This window comes from Hippocampus guttulatus, chromosome 2, assembly GCF_054856545.1.
Source record: "Hippocampus guttulatus isolate MCC_2025c chromosome 2, RoL_Hgut_1.0, whole genome shotgun sequence".
Taxonomy (NCBI): Eukaryota; Metazoa; Chordata; class Actinopteri; order Syngnathiformes; family Syngnathidae; genus Hippocampus; species Hippocampus guttulatus.
This window is the reverse complement of record NC_141262.1, coordinates 33,535,671-33,561,927: the sequence shown is the minus strand read 5'-3', so window position 1 is coordinate 33,561,927 and position 26,257 is coordinate 33,535,671. Positions and strand designations below refer to the sequence as shown.

General features: G+C 42.1%; 2 protein-coding genes across 2 annotated transcripts; both read right to left on the bottom strand.

Annotated features, from left to right (window-relative positions):
- Nucleotides 1-598: 598 nt before the first annotated feature.
- smad5 (SMAD family member 5) lies at nucleotides 599-14,585 on the bottom strand. The gene is made up of 7 exons (XM_086105782.1): nucleotides 14,448-14,585; nucleotides 10,457-11,246; nucleotides 5,170-5,472; nucleotides 4,437-4,544; nucleotides 2,692-2,913; nucleotides 2,358-2,614; nucleotides 599-1,510 (listed from the first exon to the last, which is right to left on the bottom strand). Exons 2-7 carry the CDS (start codon nucleotides 10,857-10,859, stop codon nucleotides 1,367-1,369), a joined length of 1,437 nt encoding a protein of 478 aa, XP_085961908.1. The 5' UTR covers nucleotides 10,860-11,246; nucleotides 14,448-14,585; the 3' UTR covers nucleotides 599-1,366.
- A 775-nt stretch (nucleotides 14,586-15,360) lies between these two features.
- ap1ar (adaptor related protein complex 1 associated regulatory protein) lies at nucleotides 15,361-25,867 on the bottom strand. The gene is made up of 10 exons (XM_086105781.1): nucleotides 25,667-25,867; nucleotides 23,360-23,408; nucleotides 23,252-23,278; nucleotides 23,048-23,073; nucleotides 22,865-22,961; nucleotides 22,593-22,691; nucleotides 21,258-21,319; nucleotides 20,399-20,469; nucleotides 20,120-20,242; nucleotides 15,361-17,225 (listed from the first exon to the last, which is right to left on the bottom strand). The coding sequence occupies exons 1-10, from the start codon at nucleotides 25,735-25,737 to the stop codon at nucleotides 16,969-16,971; spliced, it is 882 nt and encodes a 293-aa protein (XP_085961907.1). The 5' UTR covers nucleotides 25,738-25,867; the 3' UTR covers nucleotides 15,361-16,968.
- Between the last annotated feature and the right edge of the window lie 390 nt (nucleotides 25,868-26,257).

Sequence of the window (26,257 nt, the reverse complement as noted above, 5' to 3'; positions counted from 1 at the left end):
ACTCAACGTGGACCAATGGGAAGTTTTGACCATCTGCCTTTCAATTTAATCAAAATAAAGTATGTCAATCTTATTGTGTTCAATTAATAGTTGTTTTTCTTTTAAATCAGCAATGATGTGGTTAAATTATGGGGCGGCTCGTTTACAAAACGATAATACGTTTCGAATGTTACTTTGAGTCAACACTCATTGTAAGCAAAGCGCTTACCTTGCTTATAGTCCAATTTATAATACCGTCCATCACCAAAAGTAAGGCAAACATTATTATTAATACTTAATGTTGGTAACAAAGTTAGCTAACACTAATCTGTGCTACTGCTAACACTGCATCAAGTGTATTTTACGTTTTGACTTGGTGCGTATGGTTAGTTGAAGAGGGCCTCCAGAAAGTCAAGTACTTTGATACAAAAAGTTTTCCATATGTTCCCTTCAAAAATATAAAATGTCCATAGTTATTTGTCTACGTATAAATAAAGTACAATAATGTAGGGTAGCTCTTGAGCAAACGGGTTCCTTCAAAATCTTTTACCGATCTTCGATTAAGAAATGGATCCAGAAATTGATGTCTCACGTGTATAAAAAGTAAACGAAGACAGGGTAACGAAATAACCTGTTTATTTAATGGAGCTCAAAAAGCCATTCATCAACATAAAGTCTTGAAACCCACGGCAACATTTAATATATGCCTCCGCATAATCCGAGTGCACAATAGAGTGAAAATGGACAATGCAGTCACTCCTAATACGTCTATAGTCAGATTTGATTTTATGTGACTACTTCTATTGCAACACGTGTAACATTGACAATTGTGTTAGCTTATGGCATGAAGAACTTATTCAGTGATCCATCTCCCACAACAAAAACTATCAGATTAGAAAGGCAGTAGTTCAGTGTTTTTTTTTTCTACAATTAGACACTAAAAGATTGAAAATTGCAATATCTGAGTCTTAAATTGTCATGTCTATTTCTTTACAGGGAGACATAAAAAAATGCTTCCATACATTCTGAAGTCATTGTCAATTGCGCCACAATTCGGAACTTGGCATTAAGAGAAATAAAATAGCTAGAATAACTAATAGATGCAAAAAGATTAAAACTGCATGTATCCAAGGTGAAGAATGTAGAGATGTGGCAGTCCATGCCACCACTGTTAGTTGGGGATTTCTTGTCTTTCTCCAGGCAACATGAAAACATTTCAACAACTGATTCTGGCTGCTGCCGCTGACATTCTACCAATGTCCCTTCCCAATTAATTGTAAACAGTTCAGCCGTTAAGACAACCTTAAATTAAAATCGCAGATGGAGGGGAAAAAAGTGGAAAAAATAAAGGGGAGGGAAAAAAAAGTCTAATCCAAATCCTCCATGATTAGGACACAGAGGAAATTGGGTTTAGGGGAGAACCCATTTGAGTCAGGACCTTGTCCAGCCACTGCAGCGGCCCATGCAGGTGCACCTCGATCCAGCAGGGTGTGCTGGTGACATCCTGTCGGTGGTACTCCGCTCCCCAGCCCTGGACGGAACAAGGCAAGAGAGAAGAATTGCGAATTGAGAAAATATTTGAGGTTGTGTTGAATCACAATTCACAAATTTGGGTTTGTATTTTTCTCGTTTAACGGGTCACGCGTTTCCACACACCATCAGCAAGAATCTTAGATAACGTGGACTTTTAATGAAGTGCATTTAATAGTTGGAATGACTGTACAACATACAAATTTTGATACTTTCTTTTAATGACGAGTATAGTTTTTTAAATTTTTAATTTAGATTTTCTCTTATGCACACAGGATCAAAATGATACATCATAATTACACATACACCAAACATTACCGTATTTGAAGCGAGTTAACCAGGCACTTCCCTGTAGTGCATGCCAAGGATAAATTTGGTCAACGTAGGAATGAGTTGAAGCAAACTCTGATTTTATTATCTACAAGTTGGGGGATTGATCAGCCAGCAGCTTCTTAAGTAAACTACAGTGTGGACGCAGGGTGTGTGAACCTCTCCGATTCAGACCGCATCTGGGTGGCAGTCTCTGGGTTTTCAAAAGGGTCCAATAACACAAGAAAAAGTTGCTAGTTGTGTTTGCTAGTCTCCCTTTTTTTTTTTTTTATAAAAAGGAGTCACAAGAGGTGTGTGGATATATGCTAAATATATTGCCAAAGTCACCGTCTTTAAAAGGGGCCGTCACAACAGGACACTAATATTGTGGTTACCTTCGCCATCACAAGGAATCGTGTGTTGGCATAAATATACCAACAGCACATGTGTCATATTGACACCAGAGGTAACCTGAACACTCTTTGATACTGTGTGTTCAACATGCGGTTACACACAGAATAACTGTGTAGCAATCCTACCTTTACAAAGCTCATCCTGATGGTGCACATTTTTGTAAGCTCATAAACGGCCTCAAAGCCATGGTTGACAGACTGAGCCAGAAGTTGTGCAAACTCCTGGTTGTTAAAGATCTTCAGGCTGCAGCCGCTTGGGATCTTGCAGACAGTGGTGGGATGGAAACCGTGGTGATAGTTGCAATTACGGCTCTGGACGAAAATGCTGGTGTCACTGAGGCACTCGGCATATACCTCGCCTCCTACGTAGTACAGGTGAACACCTGGCCAAAGACAATTGACTGTTAGCATTGAATCAAACGTTTTTGACCTGTAACATGCTGACCACTGGTGGTCGTACCTTTGCCAATGTGCCGCCGGGTGTTCTCAATTGTGGAGTTGCGATTGACATTGGACAACAGCCCGAGGCAGAAGCGGTTCTTGTTATTTGATGGATCGGTGAAGCCGTCCACGAGCACGCTGGTTGATGAAGCGTGGTAAGCCTCACCCACGCGGTTATTGAGTTCATAGTAGACGATAGAGCACCAGTGGCTCGGCTCCTCATACTCCACAGGCTGAACATCTAAAACACAAATAGCCGAGTTTTACACACACACACACACACACACACACACACACACACACACACACACACACACACACACACACACACACACACACACACACACACACACACACACACACACACACACACACACACACACACACACACACACACACACACACACACACACACACACGCACGCGCACACCACACACACGCACGCACCACACCCATTAACTGAATGAAGTCCTTATGTACATCCATATCTTGTCAAACACCTTGAGACATCACACAGGAGCTCCATTAAGATCTGGTCATAGAAATCGTACATTTTACTTAGTACTGTAATGTTGCGATGTTGTGCTGAAAATGGACCTCAAAACTGCTGAGGCTCCTCTGCACAATATGGCTAAACATTTATAACTATAATAAAAATGGTAAAATAAAAGTGTTCTCCACCATATAAACCACTTGTGGATTTGATTTTTTTTTTTATCTGCCCTCTGTCATCAGCTGAAAGAAATTCACCCTGTTCATGTTTGTTCTCTACTTGTTTGTCACAGTCTACACACCTGCCCGGCGCCTCAGGTCTGCGGACCAGACATTATTAGAAGTACCAAGAACTAAACTGAGGCTCAGAGGGGATCGAGCCTTTTCTGTTGCTGGTCCCTCTCTCTGGAATGACCTCCCACTGAACATTCGGCAAGCCTCCTCGCTGCCCATCTTCAAAACCCTCCTCAAAACTCACTTGTATTCTTCGGCATTCGACTCAGCATGACTTAGATTTGTTCTTGGTTTTACTGTTTGGTGCTTTCTACCGTCTTTAGTACCGATTTGTCTTACTGTTTATTGTACATGTTAAATTGCTTTATGTACAGCACTTTGTATGCAGCGATGGCTGTTTGAAAGTGCTCTATAAATACAGTTGACTTGACTTGACAGTCTCAGTGAGCTGGTTTTATTACGTGTTGAACTGTAGTTCCTTTATATTTTCATTTCAACTAATTTCATGAGCTGGAACTATACAATACCATTCGCTCACGTATGCAAACAAAGGCATGAAAACATTACTTGCACAAATGAGGCTGACAGTTCAAGAGTTTTTTATGCCGTTTTACGAAAGGAAAAAAAAATAAGTGCCTTAAAAGAAAAATTTTCACAATTTGTATGCCTCTCTGACCCCAGGTCAACTACACATCTTACTCTTATTTTGTTTTTTTTCTAGGACACCTCTGTGGTTGTGCTTTTGTTACTTTCATCAGTTTGAGACAATGACCTTGTCTATAAACAGTCATTTGGCCACAGCTGACGTCTAAACTCATTCACTAGCCACTTCAATCACGACTGTGCATTATTGTTGCAATCCAGGTGGACAGAATTGTGTCAGGTTTGCATCAGTTTTGGTTTGCTTAATTTTGAGTCCTACCCTGAATCAAAATGAGTAAATAATATGCTTTCTTTCATGGCCTGGCCGTTCAGAATCCACAGCATCGGTATACTATAATTGTGTATAAACAGGCCAAGGATATCGTTTTGCTCACCTCCTCTGGACATACTCTGTGGCCCTAGGCTGCTACTGGTTTCCATGGACTGGCTCTCCTGGCCCAGTTGCTCCTCAGGAGGCATGTATGCTGGAGGTGGGGTGTCAGCTGGGAAATGCGAGAGAAAGCAAAAGAGCGCTTAATGAGGATGAGCCAGCTGCTACCGGTAAATGTTTTGTGTCGCACGCGCGCGCGCGCACCCACACACCAAATCTGACCAATCATCACACTATCAGTCCCACAGAAAGGTGTAAGATTTCACAAGTCCCCAGACTGCCGAGCAGCCACATGCCAACTATTCCCGACAGAGATGCAATGTGATCTGTTTGAAACTGTACCGACAGACAAGACCATCCACTTCAAGCTGTATGGAGAAAATGTGAATAACTACAAAATATAGGACAGGGTACATGTGAAAGACTGCAAAAGAATAATACGGAAAAATAGACTTCTACACATGCTTCAATCTGTGAACAGTATATATATAGAAAGGAAACTAGATGGATAGATGGGGGGGAAAAAAGAGCACTTTAAGATCTGGGTATAAAACACTAATAACTGTTTTCCACAAAAAAAGGGGCTTGCCACTCCCCCGCCCAAAATACACATATATGAAAATAAAATTTGTAAATCTGCGAGTATGCGGTTGTGCAACTTTTTTTTTTTGGTCAGACAGCTTGTGTAATAGTACTTAAAAGTAATTTTTATAATACTTCTTTCGGCACACATTTACCAGGGAGCTGGAATGGACTGGAGGGCCCCGAGCTGGCAGGAGAGTTGGGATAAGTACCACTGCTGGCAGGAGAAGGAGGATACGGAGAGTTGGGAGAGATGGGAAAAGAGCCGCCTCCTCCTCCTCCTCCTCCTCCTCCTCCACCAGGACCACTGCCTCCACTGTGCGGCTGCTGGAAGGACTCGGGAAAGGTGGCGTTCAGGGGCATGTGCGGCTCGTTGTGGGTCAGGTTGCGGAACTGAACAAGCAAGCTGTGCTGCGGGTTGAACTCGCTGTGACGGGGTACCAAGACTGGAGGGAGCACTGGAAAGCAGAACGAAACAAAGAAGGGGAAGAACATTTATTGTGATAGTTAGGAGGCGTCATTTGCGCTCATGGAACAAAATCAATATTTTAACGCAAATGTAAATATAAATCAAAACATAGAATACTGTATATTCACATCCTAATCTCAGTTTTATAATGACAAATCCTTAATCTTCAACACTTATTTGCTCGTATACCAATTTATTGTTATTGGTTTGGTATTCTTTGTCATTTACAAGAATGAAAAGGGCAACATGCCAATATTTCTCTCTTTGAGCACCACCCAAAATTGCACACCAAGGCAAGTTTTCTGCAAGTTAAATATATATTGGCAATTGGAACTAATTTTGCGGCGTCTTGCAGGCATAAAAATTCATTTTCAGTTGCTACTGGTGACAATTTTTTAATGTGCAAAATGTACATAGTGCTGCTGATTTTGCATCTTTTGGTTGAAAATAAAACTTGTTTCGTGGTTTTCCGTAGTGTAACAATCCATTTTTACTTCGCAATATCCATATAACACTGATGTCCATGGTCACCATAATTGTGATATGAAATTTGTATTACTGTAAATCAGTAATTGTAAAGAGTTATGTCTTTGAATATAGCTGAAGATACAAGTGCATTGTTAGCATCAGCTCTGTGGTGGGACCTAGTCTGGCCATGGGGAAGGAGAATGGCAGTTTTGTTTCTTTGGGCTAGATCTTATTATTTTGAGAATCTTGTGTTTGTGCTTTGCTGACACAACATGTGACGTCGCCGACCGTGCAAAGAAGGTAATTATGTACCGTATTTTCACGACTATAAGGCGCCATTAAAAGTCTAAAATTTTCTCCAAAATGGACAGGGCGCCTTATGATGCGGAGCGTCTTGTCTATGCGCTGAGTTCCAAAACCTGACTGACAGCCGACACGCTGTTTATATAGAGAAAAGGCGGAAGTGACTGTGGACAGGCATGCGGCAAAGAAGTCGGCCAATCAGTGAAGGGTGGGCGTGTATATATACATATATGGAGAGAAAGAGAGAGAAAAGGCAGAGGCGAGTGACAGGCATGCGGGGAAGCAGTCCGCCAATGAGTGAAGGGTGGGCGTGTAAGTGGACGCTAAAGGGACGCTACAAGCAGGTACCAACACCTGTATAGAGTGTGGCTATGTGCATTGTGGCAAAACAACTTCGGTTTTGGTTTCTAAGAACCCCCGAAAATAAATTCTACAAAGAGACACGCCTACGAAGCTCAGTTCAAACTTTAAGCCATCGGTTATGCTTTTGGCATGCGTGCCCATCTCACAGCAGCGGTGAAAAACCAAGTCAAGCAAATGAACTCTGAGCTTGCCGTTATTCCCGGAGGCTTGACTAAAGAACTCCAACCGCTGGACATCGGCATCAACCGGGCGTTCAAAGTAAAGTTGCGAGCGGCGATGGCAAACACAACTTTACAAAGAGTGAGAGGCAGCGCCGGGCGAGTTACGCCACAATTTGCGAATGGATTGTGGCTGCTTGGACGAACGTGTCTGCTTGCACTGTTGTTCGAGTTTTTGGCAAAGCCGGCATCATTTCTGTGGAGCCACATGGCAATGAGAGTGACTCTGACAACGAGAGGGAACACGGCGTTTTTGATGGATTACCGGTACTTGCACAATTGTTCAATTCTGATACAGAGGATGAGGACTTTGATGGATTTCTGGGTGATGATTGATCGAAAAACGTGAGTACATTGTACGATGGCTAAATAAAATACAACGGAACTCCGTTTTGCTTCGTTGCCTTTTTAAAAACGTGTTTTTAGCTTGTATCTGTATGTCTTGGCATGCTACCGTATGCTACAAGCTAACGTGTTTTTAGCGTGCGCGCATGCATGCCGTATGTTTAAGCTGCCGTATGTTTTACCACTTTAAAATCGCGCCCAATAATACAGTGCGTTTTGTCTATGTGTAAAATACAGAAATAGCACCCATTAATGAGACTGCGCCCAACCATACGGTGCGTCGAATGGTCGTGAAAATACGGTAATCTAATTTTCCTTTACGGAGTGGTGTGAACAATCATGGGGCTTCCCTTCTGATTTAAAAAACCCATGTTTGAATTACTGCAGGTTTTTCATGTCTACAATGCTGAGGGCGAGAACGCGATCAAATGCACTTCTATGATGTAATATATTACAGTTGTGGCCACTAATTTGACTGCGATTTCGCAAGACACCCTAACAGCAAATCTTCAAATGCATGTACTGCATTACTGATCTAACTGGGATGATGTGATTTATGGCTATGGTATAGATTAGAAACCAGAAAAGATTATCGAAGCGATTACCAGTCATCTCGTTACCTCTGCGTCCCGCGTTCTAGACGCATAATTTTCCCGCGGGACGGACAGTTCCAAATAATGTGCGTTTTTGGGATGCAAGGAAATTTCTCTGTCAAAACAAAATTAAAAAAAGAAACCTACGGTAAATCTTTTTCTCCAGCAACGCAGTGTCGCAATTCGACAATCGCCGACATTGTTGTTTGGATCTCGCGTCAAATAATCTCGCGTGACGAGATTTCTGTCCTCGCGAGACGAGATTGACGACATCGGCCTTCAACCTCGCGGAGAGCAGACGATTGCCAAGTTGTGTAACGTTAAAACAAGTGTTGCGAAAGTTTATTGCGGAGATATCACGGAGGAAGCAGCTAAAGTTGGATATTTTTTTGCGACAATAAGTTGACTTTGAGAAAGCAGCATTAAAACGATCCTGATGATTTGAATCAGGTGTGTTGCTCCTGGGAGAGCTGGAAAACAGGCAGGACAGCGGCCCTTGAGGACCGACTTTGGACCCCTGCTCTCAATGCATAATGGGACTCATACTTTTCCGATCAGCGAGTCCCTGGGACTCGCTGGGGTTAAACTGTAAAATTATCACTGTATTATGCGTCATTCTAGCTGGTAAAAACAGCTGTCCATGCTTTGATCTGTACTTTCTAAATACTGTACTTTCCGCACAATAAGGCGCACCTAAAAGCGTTAAATTTTCTCACAAGGCGACAGTGCGCTTTATAATCCGATGCGCCTTATCTATGGATCATTATTCTGATTACTTGGACACAGTAATTTAAATAGTCTGTAAAGCGATTTGTTACAGCTGCAGCGGTTGTGAAAGCGCTATTTAAATAAAGCTGTATTGTATTGTATTGTATTGTATTCCTTCAGCGCAGCTCCATCTAGTGGATGCATAGCGCAACCTTAGCTACTATTGTAGCTTCTATTCAATGAGCTTACTAATGTGGTATGCCCTATATATGAAAACGGTTTTAAAATAGGCCATTCATTGAAGGTGCGCCTTACACTTAAACTGGACAGTGATTTCAAATTTGATCGGCAAATTGGTGCCGTTGTAAAATCCAGCTTGGCCTGCTGGCCAAAGTAAAACCTCTCCTCTCACATGAACGCTTTGAGACAGTAATTCATGCCTTTGTCACATCCCGGCTCGATTACTGCAATGCCCTTTACTTTGGAGTGAGCCAATCCTCCATTAAGCGCCTTCAGCTGGTCCAGAATGCCGCTGCTCGCCTCTTGACGTACTCGTAAGAGGGAGCACATAACTCCTACTCTGGCATCCCTTCACTGGCTCCCCATATATTTTAGAGTTATTTTCAAGATCCTCTTATTTGTTTTCAAATCTCTGAATAATCTAGGCGGCCCGGTAGTCCAGTGGTTAGCACGTCGACTTCACAGTGCAGAGGTACCGGGTTCGATTCCAGCTCCGGCCTCCCTGTGTGGAGTTTGCATGTTCTCCCCGGGCCTGCGTGGGTTTTCTCCGGGTTCTCCGGTTTCCTCCCACATTCCAAAAACATGCATGGCAGGCTGATTGAACGCTCTAAAATTGCCCCTAGGTGTGAATGTGAGCGTGGATGGTTGTTTGTCTCTGTGTGCCCTGCGATTGGCTGGCTACCGATTCAGGGTGTCCCCCGCCTACTGCCCGAAGACAGCTGGGATAGGCTCCAGCACCCCCGCGACCCTAGTGAGGATCAAGCGGTTCGGAAAATGGATGGATGGATGAATAATCTAGCGCCACCTTACCTCTCTGAGCTCATCCGCCCCTACACACCTGCCCGGCGCCTCAGGTCTGTGGACCAGACCTTATTAGAAGTACCAAGAACTAAACTGAGGCTCAGAGGGGATCGAGCCTTTTCTGTTGCTGGTCCCTCTCTCTGGAATGACCTCCCACTGAACATTCGGCAAGGCTCCTCGCTGCCCATCTTCAAAACCCTCCTCAAAACTCACTTGTATTCTTTGGCATTCGACTCAGCATGACTTAGATTTGTTCTTGGTTTTACTGTTGGGTGCTTTCTACCGCCTTTATTACCGATTTGTCTTACTGTTTATTGTGCATGTTAAATTGCTCCATGTACAGCACTTTGTATGCAGCGATGGCCGTTTGAAAGTGCTCTATAAATACAGTTGACTTGACTCGACTACACTTTGAAGCACCTTATAGTGCGGGAAATACGGTAACTTATATTGGACTGAAAACTTTTATCAACATATACCCAACAAAGTGCAATTCATCTAGCAATACAAACCCCGCCTTGAAGACAAAACAAGGGAGAAATTGAATTTCTGAGGCCACTGAAAATGTACGCATTTGAAGATAGATGTTATACTCCAAAAAGGCATCCTGATTAATGGGCTGAGTGAGATAATGCGCTATGCTCTTAGTCTGAGATGTTCATACGTTTCCAAATACATTTTCTCTTGCCACACCCTTCTAGAGTCTCTGAGGCACATCATCTAATAAGAGCTCGTCATATCGATTTACTGTGCAATTGAGGGAGCGGCTGAGCAAACCAGATCACTTCTTGCCTTTTGCGCATTTGCACGGCAAGGGGAATGTGAACGTTTACTATTTCTCATGCTGCATACATGGACACAATGGTGAAAGATATGAATCTTTTAAGCCTTTCTAGAAATTCTATGTGAAACAGGAACACGAAACTGTGCTTACCAGGACTCTCCACTCGCTTGTAGTGATACGGGTTAATGCACACCTCTTTCTGTTTGGAGCCAAACGGATACTCGCACACCTCCAGAGGCTTGAGCTCGTGATGGGACTGCAGGTCTGGCCAGCGCCACACCCGACAGTATATTACATGTGGCAGGCCTTTGCGGTGGGAAACCTGCAGCCGGCCGTCCAGTGATCTGGGAATGGTAACACATTTGCTGGGTTGTCCCGGGCAACTCAGGGCTTTTTCCAGGTCCTCCATTGCCCCTTTCTTCTTCTTCAGCTTTTTGACAAGAGCGTCCACTGCCTTTTCTGCCCACTTCTCCTCCTCATCTCCTTGCTTCCAGCCAAGCAGGCGTTTGACAGCTGGACTCGTGAAGGAAAAGAGACTGGACATGGAAGTCATGTTGGAAATGAGGGCAGGCCAACCGGGAGAAAGTCTGCTGAGGGAATCGGGACGAATTTAAGGCCTTCGTTGCGTACCTCCACTAAGTGCTGGTGAATGTGTGTTCAACTTATTCGGAGGGGGAGATGGGGAAGAGAGGAGGCTCTAGCCTTGTCTGACCAAGCACAGGAAGGAGGGGAGTGAGAGGAGTCAGCGAGCAGGACGCAGCTGCTGCTGCTCAGGAAGGGGCCGGCAGCAAGCTGTCCGGAGCAGAGTCACAACTGCCGATGGAAGGAGGGAAGGGGTGTGGTCAGCTGGAGAGAAGAGCACGATGACTGTCCTAGAGACAGGCTGAAGCAGCTCTCAGCACTTCCAGTCAGCATCCAGCGCTTTTAATCCATCAGATGTCTGGAAAACACAGCGGAAGCATTTACCTTCCGGAAATACTTTCTCTAATAAAATAAAAAACAGATTATCAATGGCCAATTTTAGCAACGCGCACGGCCATATGTTATAGATGGCCAAACTATGCCTGAACGAGCAAGTCATCAGCATAAGACGATGGAATTTTTCTGTCAAATGCAGTCATGCAAAAGAAACATGGCAGATTACAGGCAATTTTATGGCTAAATTAAACCCAGTGTAGATATGAGGCAGGACCGAGTGTTTCACTATTGGATAGCAGGTCAAGTTCCTAATTTAAAATGACAGCAAACTAGAAAGTATTTCAGGCAGGCAAGTACAATTCAGGAGACCATCAGTCTCCAGTTTTCTATTGACATAAAAAGTGAACAGTTCAAACGGGGAGACCGTAACCATGTGAACCCATGCCGTGTTCATTTTTACAAATACCTAGCATGTCGTTTTTTTTACTGCCTTGGCAAAACTTGAAGGACAATGGTCTGACAGATTGTGTTTGCAAAATTGTTCACTCCGTTGAACGGATATATTAAAAGGAGCAAGCAGGCGTTCACCGACTCTGAAAGTATCTTTATCTATCCATGCCAGTGATATATAGAGACAGGCAGAACAATTACATGCTCACTTGACGGCAGACGGTACGATGACCTTGTGTGTCCACCTGTTTACAATGAAACAACAATATCGGTTGTGCTCAATAAACAGGCCCAGATTTCACACAAAGGAATCATATTTGTGGGTAAATTGAGATGAGATAACCGTTATTTCAGTCAAAATAATGTTTGGCATGCTATGAGAATGTTCTAATGGAAAATATGTGCCACGAGGTGATGGCATTGACCTGCAAATGCCTTGCTATTCCCCGTCTGGCATCTTCAAAGGGTGAGATATTGTAGTTTATTTTAGTTTTATTAGACAGAGGCTAACATAGCTATATGCTGTAGTTAAACGATTATGTTTAAAATGGGCCTGTTGCGATGGAATATTTGTTTCAAATGGACCATCCTACAACTACTACCAACTTTCTGCTGTAATAGCTGTGGCTTTGAGTGTGTATGCCTTTAAAAGGCAAGAGTCCATCCTGGTGAGTGATGTCAGCACCAGCGAATGACAGCGTAGAGTTAGCTCGCAGTCAACTGACTAACCCGTGATCCAGTTTGGGTGTTGAGTGAGTCGGTGTGAATTTTAGCTGTCAGCAGCTTGTGTATGACTCTTTCTTTGTACTTCCTTCATATTTGTTTGCTTACCGTTTGTGCAATAAAGTAATTGAAAGGGCACCATCAGCTGTCTCCATCTTGGACCACTTGCGATAGCGTAACAATATGCACTAATTAGCCGCAGTAGGCTATATTAATTAGCCAACATCGTAGACGTGCTGTTGTGGCACACATTGCACTTGGAATGAATGACCTCATATTAAGACATTTTCTTTTGCAGACTCTTGGCTCACCACCATTGCACCAACTTGTTTCTTCGCGGAGGCATGTGTGACTGCAGTAACAGTCAATGTGGAAAAACTGCCGTTGCAAAGCCTCAAGAATTGGTTCAATTTTGGTTTCATTTTATTTTGGTCATTTGCTTAATCGTGACATGACAGCCCTGGTGAAAATGTTACAAAAACAACTCTAAACACCTGTACTGTTAATGAAAGGGTTATGGTAATGGCAATTGTAGTCTGTCGAATTAATTAATTCACTTTTTATGATTACTTGTGGAAAAATATGTTATAACATTTAAATAATTTGGAAGTCAGTCAGTATCTCACACAGACCGAGTTCAACTCTCAAGGTTAGACTGTAAGAGGTGTTGATATATGACGCGGTCCGAGCCAACAATCAAACGTGTAGCCTTCAGCTGCTGTCTGGGGGCTTGTGAAAGCCGTCCTGCAAGAAAAGGATGTAACCACCAAAAGCTGTTTCCTGCCTCAATCCCTCCCTTACAGCACACAGCTGTCCAGCACTTACTTCCACCGTTCATTGTTCTACATTCACACACGGACACAAAAATACTGGAAACGCTCCAATGGGGGCATGTAGGCATACACACGACATTACTGGCCCATAGAGTTGATTTTTCCTGACATTCAATAAACTCTTCAAACATTCAGTCAGTTGTACTCACGTCAATCCCATTAGTGATTCATAGCTGATTCATTCATTGTAGGTGAGCTAAGACGTTACACATTTCAACATGGGTACATTTTCAAACCTTCTGAAACATCCTGTTTGAGAATCGTTGGCATGGCCAAACTTAACACAACTACAGGTGATTTGAATCTGGATGACCAAAGTTCTAGATAAAGCTCATCTTCTGTTAAGTGATAACACACCTTCGCACTGATGGCTCTTTGCGGTTGAACAACAAACATGAAAGCGCTATATAAATCAGCATGTATTGTACTGTATTGTATTTACATTGCCTACTCTTCATTTGATCAATCTCTGAATTGTCTTAGAAAAGATGCGTAGCTTGCTCCTTTCAGCTTCATTACTTTATGCAAGTAAAAGTTGACACGTTGTGTAGTATACAAACATAGCATGTCCTTGAAGAATTTCAACCTTTTCTTTCCAACAATGTGAAAACTAATTAATTATGAGATGATGCCCCACGTGCATTAATGGACTCCCTCAATTCTTCCATATGTACAAATTTGGACAGAGACAATATGGAAGAACGATTTGGTGAGTGGGGATGAGCACCCCCACCCAGAGGAAGAGCGACTGGATTCAGAGAAACGCAGCTCGACTCACACAAATCCCAAACAGCTGTGAACAGATCTTCCCAAAAGTCAACGCAACGCGAAAAAAAACTGTCGTCAAGATTTGAATTTACACAGAAGAGGACGCCAACGATGACAGTGCGAGAAGCCCATTTGCTAACTGAGCTCCACTCACATTACAAAATTTACCGAGAAACTGGCTAGAAACGTACAACTCAAACAACTCATAATATTGTCTCCTTTAACGACTATATGACGTTTAAGTAGAATGCAGAAGAGCACGAACGAATTGGAAAACCGAAGCGAGTGAAGCTTCCTCGTCTACTACCATTCCGTCAAGTTTTTGAACTTCTCCAGCAAAGTTGAGCTATGCTAACTGTTAGCCTAGCTAGCCCACCGAGAGAAAGTGGTGAGCTCGGCGTACCGTGCAACTCCACTTAACATCACATACCCGTGCACGGTTATCATACCTTTACAGACGTGCGATTCATCTAGTTTGTAGAGTTGTCCATGTGTAACGTCCAACTTTTTAGAAGGAAGAATTTTCTGCAGTTTTCCGTCCGCCTCCCATGCCCTCCAGATCCTCAAGACAAGTTGCATGAAGGAGAGGAGAGGCGGGGTACATATCCCTCCGCTGTGCTGGCAAAATAGTTCGCGCATTGACATTACGTCTGACTAATCTATCATATCTGTGATTATCGTATATTATCTATAACTGTGCATATTTATTTTTCACTTATAACGCGCATGTTTCCTTAAATTCACATAAAAAATCAACAGAGAACAATCGATGAATTACACACACCAGTGTTATAAACTATAGGTTACATTTGCCTAATATGGTGCAGCAACGTAAACTATATTAATCCCAAAATAATTCTCGAAATATCCCTGGAAAGTCGTTTGGAAGCATCTGCAAGGTTTCCGCGTATTAAGTCTGAATTCTTCCGCAAGCCGTGCTGCGGCTCTGGGACGCCTCATAAGTTGCTGGCTCCACTCTGTCTGGGGCTCTGTGGTTTGTTGTATATTGTTGTCCTTTGTTCCATTCGCCACTGGCGTCCGTGCTGTTAATTGCATTTTAATTAATCAGAGCAGTAGTCACTATTCCACACGCATGTCGGCCGACAAAGCGCTTGTCTCGGACACACAGCGTTTGGATTCTCCTTGCTTAAATCGTCCACAAATGATATTTACATATAAAGTAACGGGATGTATCAACGGTTTTTATAACACTGTGTGTACGTCCAAATTATTTTAATTAAAAAGAAAACATTCCATTGTCAGAGAATGGCGTTTTGAGAGTTGAAAAAGTGCATTTGTGTTGTTTTATACTCCCAAATGGTTCAACGTGTGGTCCAGCTGGGTATGAAGAATCAATCTGGCAACGGTACTTTGGTGTTTTATTTGCAGGATTACCCATGTAAACAAAAAACTGGAACAGCCTTTTATATAACAATAAAACAAAGCTAAGCTTTAATTGAACGAGCCCATGCATTCTCAGACAGTCCCACTTGACATCCTTCAGTTTGTCATTTTACACCCAGTTAGTAAATAAGTTACAGTGATTGTGACTTCAAAACAATTATAAAACGTGCTTGTTTCCCTTAAAAGGGTGCACACATACATAAAACATGCTGGAATTGTTATGTTAAGTCAGCAGATCATCATGTGTAAAAGCTACCTTCTCCAGCATCAACATTCCAAAATCACATTGTGAAGTGCAAAGAGAACGACAACTTATACTGTAGGTATACTGGTGTCATGCTGTAGCATACATTTTAATTAAATTATTAGAAAATTGAAAGTTGGATGATAGATGCATGATGTGGAGAGCAGCAGTTGACCAACGTCTCGATTTGAGCCATGGTCTTTGGTCATGTTCAGCCCAAAATATTGCTTTCAGTGATTGCAGTGGATAACAGCCACGGACCAAGTTTACATTCGGAGCAATGCCAGCAAAACAAAAATCAACATTTATTTTTCTGATAATTAGGCTGTTAACTCATTCAGTACCAGCCAATTCTAGACCAAGTCTGAAAAGACGTTTAAATACATCTTTGAGAGTGAATGAGTTAACCGCCAGCATAATTGATGGGGATAATTCATGTTTGCTTTCTATTCAAATAGTAATCCCTGCCCAACACTTTGTTCTCACAATTGAAAACTAGACTAGATTGAACTAAATCCAAATGTATTCAAATGTCAGTAGGGTGACTTTAATATACATGTTACATATGTGCAAATTGTCAAATATTGATATTATATTGTATTGAATTAGCAATTCTTTCCCATCATGCAATTAGTTATATGATGGGGAGGAGACCTGCAAAAAGATGAGATTTTAACTTAAAATCCCAGTCTTAAAAATTTTAAGACTGGACAACATCATAATGCTCTTGTGCTCACGTTTTTAGCAGCTGCAACATTATGACGCAAAATGTGTGATTTGATTAGAAAAATTTGACTTTTCCACATTGTACTTAAATATTAAAAACTCCAAAAAGCTATCTTTCTTTTGATAGCTTAACTCATCAGTAGCCTGCTCGATGGGATCATTTCAGCATAATGGGCATCATGGGTTGATATTGTTGTAATTGGTCTAAGGATTAGTTCACATTTAATGTTAAGAACCTTAATCATAAATGGGGGGGGGGGTGTAAGTAAATCATTGCTGCTCAATTGCAAACATCCTTGGAATAGTTTGGCAACTCTGCTTATGTGGACTTACTGGTTGTAAGATCATTCCTCAAATGATAAATGACTGCAATTGTTCAGCTACAATACAGAAGATGATCAGCAATGAAGGCACTGAAAAAGAAATGTGTTTGAAGAGAAGCGTAGCATCCGTTTCATCATATTCCACAATATGACGAGTATGGAATTACATTTATTTCATGAGATGGGGAGCGCAGGGGGGGGGGGGGGGGGGGGGGGGCTGGTGAGCTCGTGTAAATGTGAGGAGGTGGCAAAAGTTTCATTTTGTGCTGGACACTATCTGTCCTGGCCATAGTCCGAGGTGTCCTCTGATGGAGTGTCCAGCACAGGATTGACAAAACCCTCAAATTCCTGGTCTGCATTGTCCTCCGGGTGGCTACTCACAAAATCATTCTCCCACTCCAGCATGTTTGAGTCCTCAGAGGTCGAGGTCGGGCCACTGCGCGCTTGCGTGCTGCCGGGTGCCAAGGCTGCGCGCAAGATGTCTTCTTCGGTCCGAGATCTCTCCCAGGTTGGAAGCGCTCGGTTCATTCCTAAGAGGCAAAGAGGGATGTGTGATTTATTATCACTTCTCTCTGCTTTGAGTCACTATGTGATTGATTCCCTGCCCAAAATTTAAAAAAGCAACAGCGATGAATGCCTATTCTCTTTTTCCATCTTCCAGAGTGAACTTCAATTAAATTTCCAGGGTCACAGGAGTAATCGGTGTAGATTCTACAACTTTGCAAGTAGTAGGATGCGTAGAAACCACTTGATACAACGCTGCAGAAAAACATGTGAATGTCTACAAATATGACATCATTTTCCAGGACTGCTCCTGAAGCCGCCGTCTGTGCAACATTTCAATGTGGCTTTCATCTTTTAAATGCGTGGTCGTGTTTTGTGCCGTGCATCCTGTTCTTTCAAAGTGATGACAATAATAGAGACATTGTAAATATCTCTCACATGTTAAGTAAGAGTAAGAACACAGATATGCCATTCATGTCCATACACATATTTTTCATGGCTCCATCATTTACCCGAAAGAATGCCAAGAACCAGGCGAATATGGTTTCAATGTATCACCACTACGCTGACATTTCTTCGCAGGTAAGTCACAACTAGTCCTGTTAACATATCATACGGTAACTGTATGCGATTGCTAGCATTCACTGTTACTCGACAGCCGGCTTGTGATAAATCTCATTGTGAGCTGAAAGTTTTACATGTAACTCTGGGGGCAAATGGGGTAACTTAAACCTTCATTTATTTTGGCTGAGTTAACGTTCATTCGCTTGTTGTGTGTGCATAATCAAATATTAAAAGTAGACTAAGGCACATGTAGGAATTATAACATAAATTGGCTATGGAGTATTTTCTGCTAGTTAGTTGGATGATGGGATGAAATGTGTAAATAATTTCTCTTAGATCCCACCCACAGGTGTCATGTCATTCTGAGCTACAGTGATGGAATCGGAGTGTAAAATCATCCACACTGTCAGCTCTGAGGATGAAATGAACTTTACACCATAACTGCACTAAGGATAGGAGTTAAAACATTGTTGCATATATTTTGCTGAAAGTGTCATGTTTGTTTCATATTTTCAAGTGTTCTCATCAGTTGCTCATATTTTGGGCATGTGTATGTTCACTGCACTTGAGCAGGTTGATTCACAGAATTAAAGCCACAACAATTGCCAAAGAAAATGTTTTGGTTCTTGGCCTACTTTCGAGTGATAAACATTGATTCAACGGTTACCAATTCATCTGTGTGTAACGCATAATCCTTAGTAGATCAGAAAGTATTTGTTATTGGGTGGAAACCTTGTATGTCCAGCCATCTCGTTACCTCTGCGTCCCGCGTCATAGACGCATAATTTTCCCACGGGACGCACAGTTCCAAATAATGTGCGTTTTTGGGACGTAAGGAAGGGGGGGGGGGGGTGCAACAGATAACGTTATGTGCGCATGCGGGTTGCTATTTTAGCCCGCAAACTGAGGAATCGCGCAGATGAAACATTGAGATGGCGTCGAAAAAAACTCACAAAGGTCTACTAATTACAACATTTAAGAAATGGGAATGCCAGTCTGATTTTTCGTATGAATCGTCCAAAGGGCGTATCATTAAACTCACCTGTGACGTATGCACAGAACGCGAGAGCGAGATACGACGCGAGGCACGATTATGAGGCAAATTGGTCATTAGATCTATAAACTAATCGCTATGAGAAATATGATGAAACAGTATTGGTTATTCTATAATTTACTGGTTGTAGCATGGTAACTTTATGAATAAAACATTCGTCACAAGGTGTAGTAATGCTACTGTTAACTGTTGGTAGAACTCATGATGACGTGTGTTAAATTCTTTCGTCAAATTGATAGTAGATTACACATTACGTCTTGGGAAGAGGATGTCAAGCCACATCAATACTTACCTGTAATAATGATTACCAGTCAATTAATCTTTGCAGTGTGAGATTGGAAAAAATACTCTGATGATGCCACATGAGTACGCCGGTTTTTGATCCATTTATTTTTTGGAATAAACCTGGAGTACACAGCTGCTGATGTAATGTTCATTGTTAATGCATAGTTTTCAAATATTTACCCTTGAAAACATTATACTTTTGAGTTTCAGAATTCTTGATTATGAATATCAGTCAAAATAGAAAAATGGGTTCCCATGATGAACGTTTACGGAACCCAACATTAGTTGCCGTGGTTTCCCATTGGGTAATCCGACGGAACCGAAAAACGGTTACCATGAATTTCCGAAATCCTCAGGCCTGCTACTGAATTATTTAAATTTTTGCAGCATTTGTTTATCATTGTATGTATATGTTGTTGTTTGTGTTATTATCATATGCAATTGAATAAGTAGACCGTTTCAGAAATTTCGAAATTTGGGACTCTCTCATTGCATAATGGGACGCATACTTTTCTGATCAGCGAGTCCCTGGGACTCGCTGCCGGTAAACTGTAAAATTATCACTGATGTCTATTTTTAACTAAAACTGACTGAAACCCTTTTGAGTATTTGTCGACTAAAACCCTTTTTTGAGGTTTCCTTGACTAAAACTAGCCTCCTCACTGCCCATCTTTAAAACCCGCCTCAAAACTCACTTGTATTCTTTGGCAATTAGATTTGTTCTTGGTTTTGCTGTTCGGTGCTTTCTACTGTCTTTGTTACCGATTTGCTTTACTGTTTGTTGTATATGTTAATTGCTCCATGTACAGCACTTTGTATGCAGCGATGGCTGTTTGAAAGTGCTCTATAAATACAGTTGAGTTGAGTTGGGAAAACTATCACAAATAGGAATGACTAAAACTAAAACAGTTTTGCCCAAAAAACTAACACTAAATCTAAAATGGTTGCCAAAAACAGCACTGATCGGAAACAAGCATGCCCAGCTCCCCAAACTAAACAACAGAATTGTACTCTCACCCTCCTCATCCTCCCACTCCAGATCCAATGAAGTGGCATCATCATTGGTGGAGCGTGTCTTGGTGGTGAAATCCCAGCTGCGCTCCGTGTTAGGCGTCACCACATTTGTGTCGGAGGGAAGTCCTAGCAACACGGAGATTATAAACATTGCAGAATCTTTTTTTTTTTTGTGAGGGGTGGGGGGGTCATGTATCGTTAATTCAATCATAGTTCCTCATTAGTGCAGATGTGATGTATTTCCATTAGATTAGCAAAGACTGGGTGGTTGAGTTCACTCACTATTGCTTCTGAAAACCTCAGACTGGGCTTTGACATTCTGGAGGGAGGGGTCGAAACCATCCCCAGCTTGTCTGAAACAGGTCAGGATGACAATCAAAAACATTCCTTCACAGCTTTGGAATGAAAAATACACAAAACTGGGGTACGGACATGATCGGGTGACATGTCTAACCAGTATTTTACCCACTGCAATTGGGCATTCAACCAAAAGTTTGACAATCATGACAACTCAAAAAAGAATGATGAATTGTTATTTCTTTAAGATATTTAAAGTAACTGGAGAATCACTGTCAAAATGTTCTGAACTCCCGTATTCATGCCGTCGTTGCATTGAGCAGATTAATGTTGTACCATAGGAGAGATCTGTGTGGATTTTGGCCTCAGCTCACGTCATAGCTGGTAGTGTCCCTCCATTTCGTCAGTTACCTCAATGTCCATTCAGCCATCTGTTTGCTATACTTCTAAGCTTGTTCAGAGTTGTAGAAATCTGGAGTGTAGCCCTGCAGACTTGGGCAAAAGTTTGTAGTGGTTGCCAGTGACTTGCAGGACAGACAATTCTACGCTGTCATTTTCTCACTATCATTCAATGGGAACTGAGCTGACACTGCCTGACACCAAAGACATGTGAATGTCAATCAATGTTCAATCTTACGAATTAAACCTGGTAAAGACATTTGAACCACTTCGTCATCATTCTGCTCTGGACAATTTGATTTCTGAATCTTGCTTAACAATAATTGCCAAATGATAAAGATGAATGAGGATATCTCTCTTGCGAGAATGAGAATTTACAACAAAAAAGAAAAGAAAAAAAACCCCGCTGACTCATCCAGTTGTCCGATGAAGGGACATGACTCACTTTGTCGGCTGAGAATCGCTGCCGCACCCATCTGCTTTCCCCCTCGTCCTCTGAACCAAGAGCTGCAGAATAAGAGCCCACACAAGTGGTTAAGATTGTCAGGTATATTTAAATATCATATATAGCAGGGGTGGCCAACCCGCAGCTCACGAGCCACATGCGGCTCTTTGGCTAGTTCCACGCGGCTCCCGGGCTTTCACACGACAATTGTCGAAAACGAATGGCGTTGCCATTCAAACAAAGGTGCTTAATACACCGAACGTACTACGTCCGCATACCATCAATCCCATGACTTGATTGACATAGAGGGCAACCAATCAGATGAGTGAATCACCGCTCATGTGCAGACAACGGCGCTAAGTGCTAAGTGCTAAACTAGTCAGCGAATTACCTCTATTTTTAGGGCAGGGGTGCCCAATACGTCAATCGCAATCAACCAAGAGCCAGCAGACTGGTCCCAAGTCGACCGCGAGCAGTGGGAGGAGGAAATGGGGTGGAGTGGGGGGAAGAGAGATTTGTGTGTTTGTGTCTTACGGTTTTATTTATGTTCGGGCGCTCCGGCTGCTGCTCGTCGTGGCGTGCATGCATATGTGCGCGAGTGCATGTGTGTCTGTCAGTCTGTGTGTGTGTGTGTGTGTCCCTTTGCAGTAACACAGTAAAAAAAATGGCTCTTAGTCGCTGACTGGTTGGCCACCCCTGATATATTGTGATACATTGTTACATCATTCTTTCACTTTAAGCACCATTGCAGGACAAAGCAAATGAGATGTAGACAAAAGAGTAGCGGAATGAGGCATTAATTGCATTTCAGTCGCAATGATCTCTCTTTTTTTTTTTTGTTGGTACATAAAAATAAATGAAATATTTGGTAAAAAGTTACTCTGTCCCATTTTGTGTGTGTCTCATAATTTTGCCGCCGTCTACAGGCTGTCCCATAAGTCTCCATACATAGGAAAAATAATACATTACGTACATAGCATATGTGGTTCGAACATTTTTATTTCTTTATATTTCAGATAACCTAGTGAATGCATTTGAATAAAGACCAACAAACTGAAATCATCCTGATGGGCGGTTGAACAAGCAGTCAAATGGTCTCTATCAAGAAACGTTTATTTATGGAGACTTATGGAACACCCTGTACTCAGGGATCATATACTTCCCAAATGTGCAATAGGTATTGAAGGCCACCAGACAAATGAGAACTGGCACAATACACTCCCAATAAATATTCATGAAGACAAAAAGCAGCTACATAGGGGGCTTGCATGCCGGTCAGTAGAGCAAGCGGTACAGTCAACTGGTAGAAGGGAGGAGCGCTCAATGTCGCCTCACCTCCTTCACTTTTCGTTCACGTGCCAACCTGGCGGCCTCTCGCTGGGCAGCATTTCTAGCCTCCTCTTCTAGCCTCAACCTTTCCTCTTGTGCCTCTAACTGAGTGATACAACAAAACGAAGCAAAACACAAACAACAGAAAATTACCAAACTGAAAAAAATAAAATAAACGTAGCAAATGATAAGATAAGCAAAAGTAGGTCTCAAACGTGAAACAATAATATAAATTGGGGGCTGACAAGAAATTAAGAGAACATGAGAAAGACTATTACCTCAGCTTGTAGCTTCTGGTCGATCAGGACCTGCTTATTAGAGATGTCAGCATACCGCTGCTCCCGAAGGTTCTTCAGCTCATCCTCACTGATGGGCCTGGAGCAAAACAACAACAATAAAAGAGTAAATGCCTCAAATTTTACATTTGCATTTGAAATATGCAATTTGTGCAAATATTCTACCTTGGGCACGGCTGAGGGCTTTCCTCCTGCCAAAAAAGAATAAACAGAATATCATCATGAATTCATGATTGCACTGTTGACCTTTTGGTGTGCACTTCTTGTTTTCAAAAATGAGAGCTTCAATATGCAGTTGGGTTTCTGTTTTTGAAGGCTCTTCAAAGTTGTAAAATTGTGAGCTCAACCAAAATGGACAATCACACTTACCTCATCACTTTCGACAAGGTTTTCAAACTGGCAAAATTAACACAAATACAGCAATTAGAAAAAGAATGCACAGTAAAGACAAAAAGAGAGTCAAAGTGGAAATTGTACCTCTATTGTATAATGCTCCCCAGTGCTGCTGCTGCGAAAGTATTTGGACCTGTAAGAACACACATGTTACTAGCGATGACAAATGCCAAACACTGCACTTACTCAGACAGTTTACTGATAAAAACATGACAAAGCTTTGCTCATTTGGTAGTCTGACAAACAGGAGATGAATTACAACTATAAATTATGAAAACCAATGTGAAGTTTTCTTAACACAAATGTGCGAAAGTTTGTCTTCTGTTTTTTGAGGGCGTCACCAACATAGCCAGACTGTCAGCAGATAAAAACACGACTGAAATGGAGAAGTAAAACATCATTCAAGGCAGCTGGACTGTGTTGGGAATCACTTACTCGTTCCCGACTACATAATCACTCTGTGGTGCTTTTTATGTTGACGACAATGTAGTTCACTCATCAGTCAAATGGAAAATTTGTTTTCCATCGTCATGTCATTAATGCTAGCTGGTCAACCTTATGTAATAAATATTGATCAAATATGAATTATATACGGGTGGCACGGTGGTCAACTGGTTAGCACGTCCGCCTCACAGTGCAGAGGTGCAGTGTTCGACTCCGGCTCCGGCCTTCCAGTGTGGAGGTTGCATATTTTCCCCATGCCTGCTTGGGTTTTCTCCGGGTACTCCGGTTCCCTCCCACATTCCAAAACCACACATGGCAGGTTAATGGAACACTCTAAATTGCCCCAAGGGAGTGATTATCAGTGATTTCTAAGTAATCATTTCCCCCCATTGGTGTATACAGGCAAGTCCGAATTTAGAGTTGCAATCCACCTCAGTGTAGTACCATGCTGTGCCGCAACATATCGAGCAGCACTGACGTCTACCGGAACAGATGCAGAAAAATCAAGATCAAGAAGACGACAGAGGCAAGAGAATATTTATGCTTACTTCCATCATTACATTGTTATTAATCTTAGCGGCCTTCCAATGTGGTTTGCGTGACGATTTTGGTATTTATCCGTCCGAGTTCAATGCTGGCCATTGTGTGTACCTTTTTGACCCCTTTTAGCTGTGTTACTATATATTATGAAAAAGTACCGTAAGGTGGGGAATTTTGTTAAACTTTGTAATTTCCAATTTAAGATCTTTAAATATAATCTGTTTGCATCAAATTCCACAACCTCGGGCTAATTGAAACCCATGAAAACAAAGTGAATTAATTCATTGATATTTACTCGATTAAATGATACAATTTCGGTCAAACTGGTTTCATTCGAGACTCATCATTGGCAAATTTTAGTTTATGTTTTCAACCAAATTAAATCATTTATCTTTTATTTATTTATTTTTCTTACATGGGCCACGTACTCCGGCTGCCAAGAGAGAGACCGGCAAGTGTGGCCATGGACTGGATGCCAGAGGGTGGAAAGAGGAAGAGAGGTAGGCCAAAGAAGACGTGGAGACAGACTGCCAAAGAAGACCTCAGTGAGATGGGTGTCAGCTGGCATGGCGCAAGAAGGGTCGCCAGTGACCGGAACAAATGGAGGAGGCTCGTCGCCCAATGTTCCAAATAGGAGCGGGCGGAACTAACTAACTAACTAACATGGGAGCAATAGCATGTAATATGCTTAGTTTCTAAAAGAGGCATTTAATCGCTTGCAGTACTCCAACAGAGCAATCAATGATACAATTTTGATTTCAATAAGTGGTCATTCCCTCTGCTGACCATGGAGAATTATATTTTAACACAGCACAGTTTTGTGCTGCAAATCTGAGATTTGACTCATGTCATAAAATCCAAAAGAACAAAATTGTGTCCCTGTATCAGTGTATTGCATCACGGAATAAAACATACTCGCTTTTCCAGTGGCCATTGTTAACGACTTTTTCAAGATGCATTGTGGGTACATTGAGGGCTCTCTTAAGGACAACAGTTCACGATTCCTGGCATTCTAGTGACGTAACAGTCTGCTCATGACGTCAGACAAAAAGCTACTGTTAAAATAAACTTGAGCAGCCACGCAGGGTAGAATAACACTTAGCCCCTGTTGATTCAATAACTACAATTACAAGACCCCATTGGGCGCGAGTGACTCCAGCGGACTTATTGAAACCAATGTCAAGAGGAACAGTCACAAGGGGTGGGGTTTTGAGGTCTGCTGACAGACAGACAGACTGCAGGTTCAGAACCCACTAACGGGGGGATCAGGATGCTTTACTTTTAACAATTTGTTTCAAAAGGCACACTCGTTTATTTTAGGGTAACGTTAGCAGGAAGCGAGTTCCCCGTTTTAAATGATGCTGTCAAGCTAATTACCTCCTTTAGCCAAGCTCATGTGTTACTTACCCGCCTCCTCTTTGGATCCTATTAGCCTCTCTTCTGAAGATTCCTACGCAGAAGGCCCAACAGTTACCCATGGCATTTTAAAATATTACAATGATGTAGCTGCCCCGCGTGTACTTGGCAGCAAAGGATCTTAAATCTCCAGCACCACACACTAGTGCTCTTCTTGAGGGAGCTAGAGCAGCGGCTGGAGCACTTCCTCATGCTCCTTCTCTTTTCGGTGACAGCAGAGCAATTCTCATTACCGCCACCTACTGTCTCGTTTGTGGTAATGTCTTAGTTGCCACTTGTACATTTTGCACTTGTACAAAAAGGAACTTGTAGATCTCACCTGCGCATGCGTCAGTCAACACGTTTAAAATGGCTACCACACAAACGGTTATTGAAATTTGGTGTGAAAATAATAGTACAGTTATATGCCTATCTGTACAAGTTTAAGCTTGCAAGCAGTTTGTACTCCAAGCCTTAAGTGTCAAAATGGCACATCCACTTTGTTCCTTGTTGTACTGCTTAAACGGACTTTCGAGGCTTTAAATTTTGGTGTAAAAAAAAGCACGACTGCAAAGTTCACCCAAGGATGGAAAAAGTAAATTG

Bases quoted from the DNA above. Each gene is read 5' to 3' on its own strand.
- smad5 (XM_086105782.1), bottom strand. From the start codon at position 10,859: ATGACTTCCATGTCCAGTCTCTTTTCCTTCACGAGTCCAGCTGTCAAA. The intron at 2,615-2,691 runs GTACGACCACCA...GTCTTTGGCCAG, and splicing joins CCGGCGGCACATTGGCAAAG to GTGTTCACCTGTACTACGTA. The intron at 1,511-2,357 runs GTAGGATTGCTA...TGTTCCGTCCAG, and splicing joins TCAGGATGAGCTTTGTAAAG to GGCTGGGGAGCGGAGTACCA.
- ap1ar (XM_086105781.1), bottom strand. From the start codon at position 25,737: ATGGGTAACTGTTGGGCCTTCTGCGTAGGAATCTTCAGAAGAGAGGCT. The intron at 23,279-23,359 runs GTACAATTTCCA...TAATTTTGCCAG, and splicing joins GGGAGCATTATACAATAGAG to TTTGAAAACCTTGTCGAAAG. The intron at 22,962-23,047 runs GTAGAATATTTG...GTTTTGCTCCAG, and splicing joins AGCCCTCAGCCGTGCCCAAG to GCCCATCAGTGAGGATGAGC.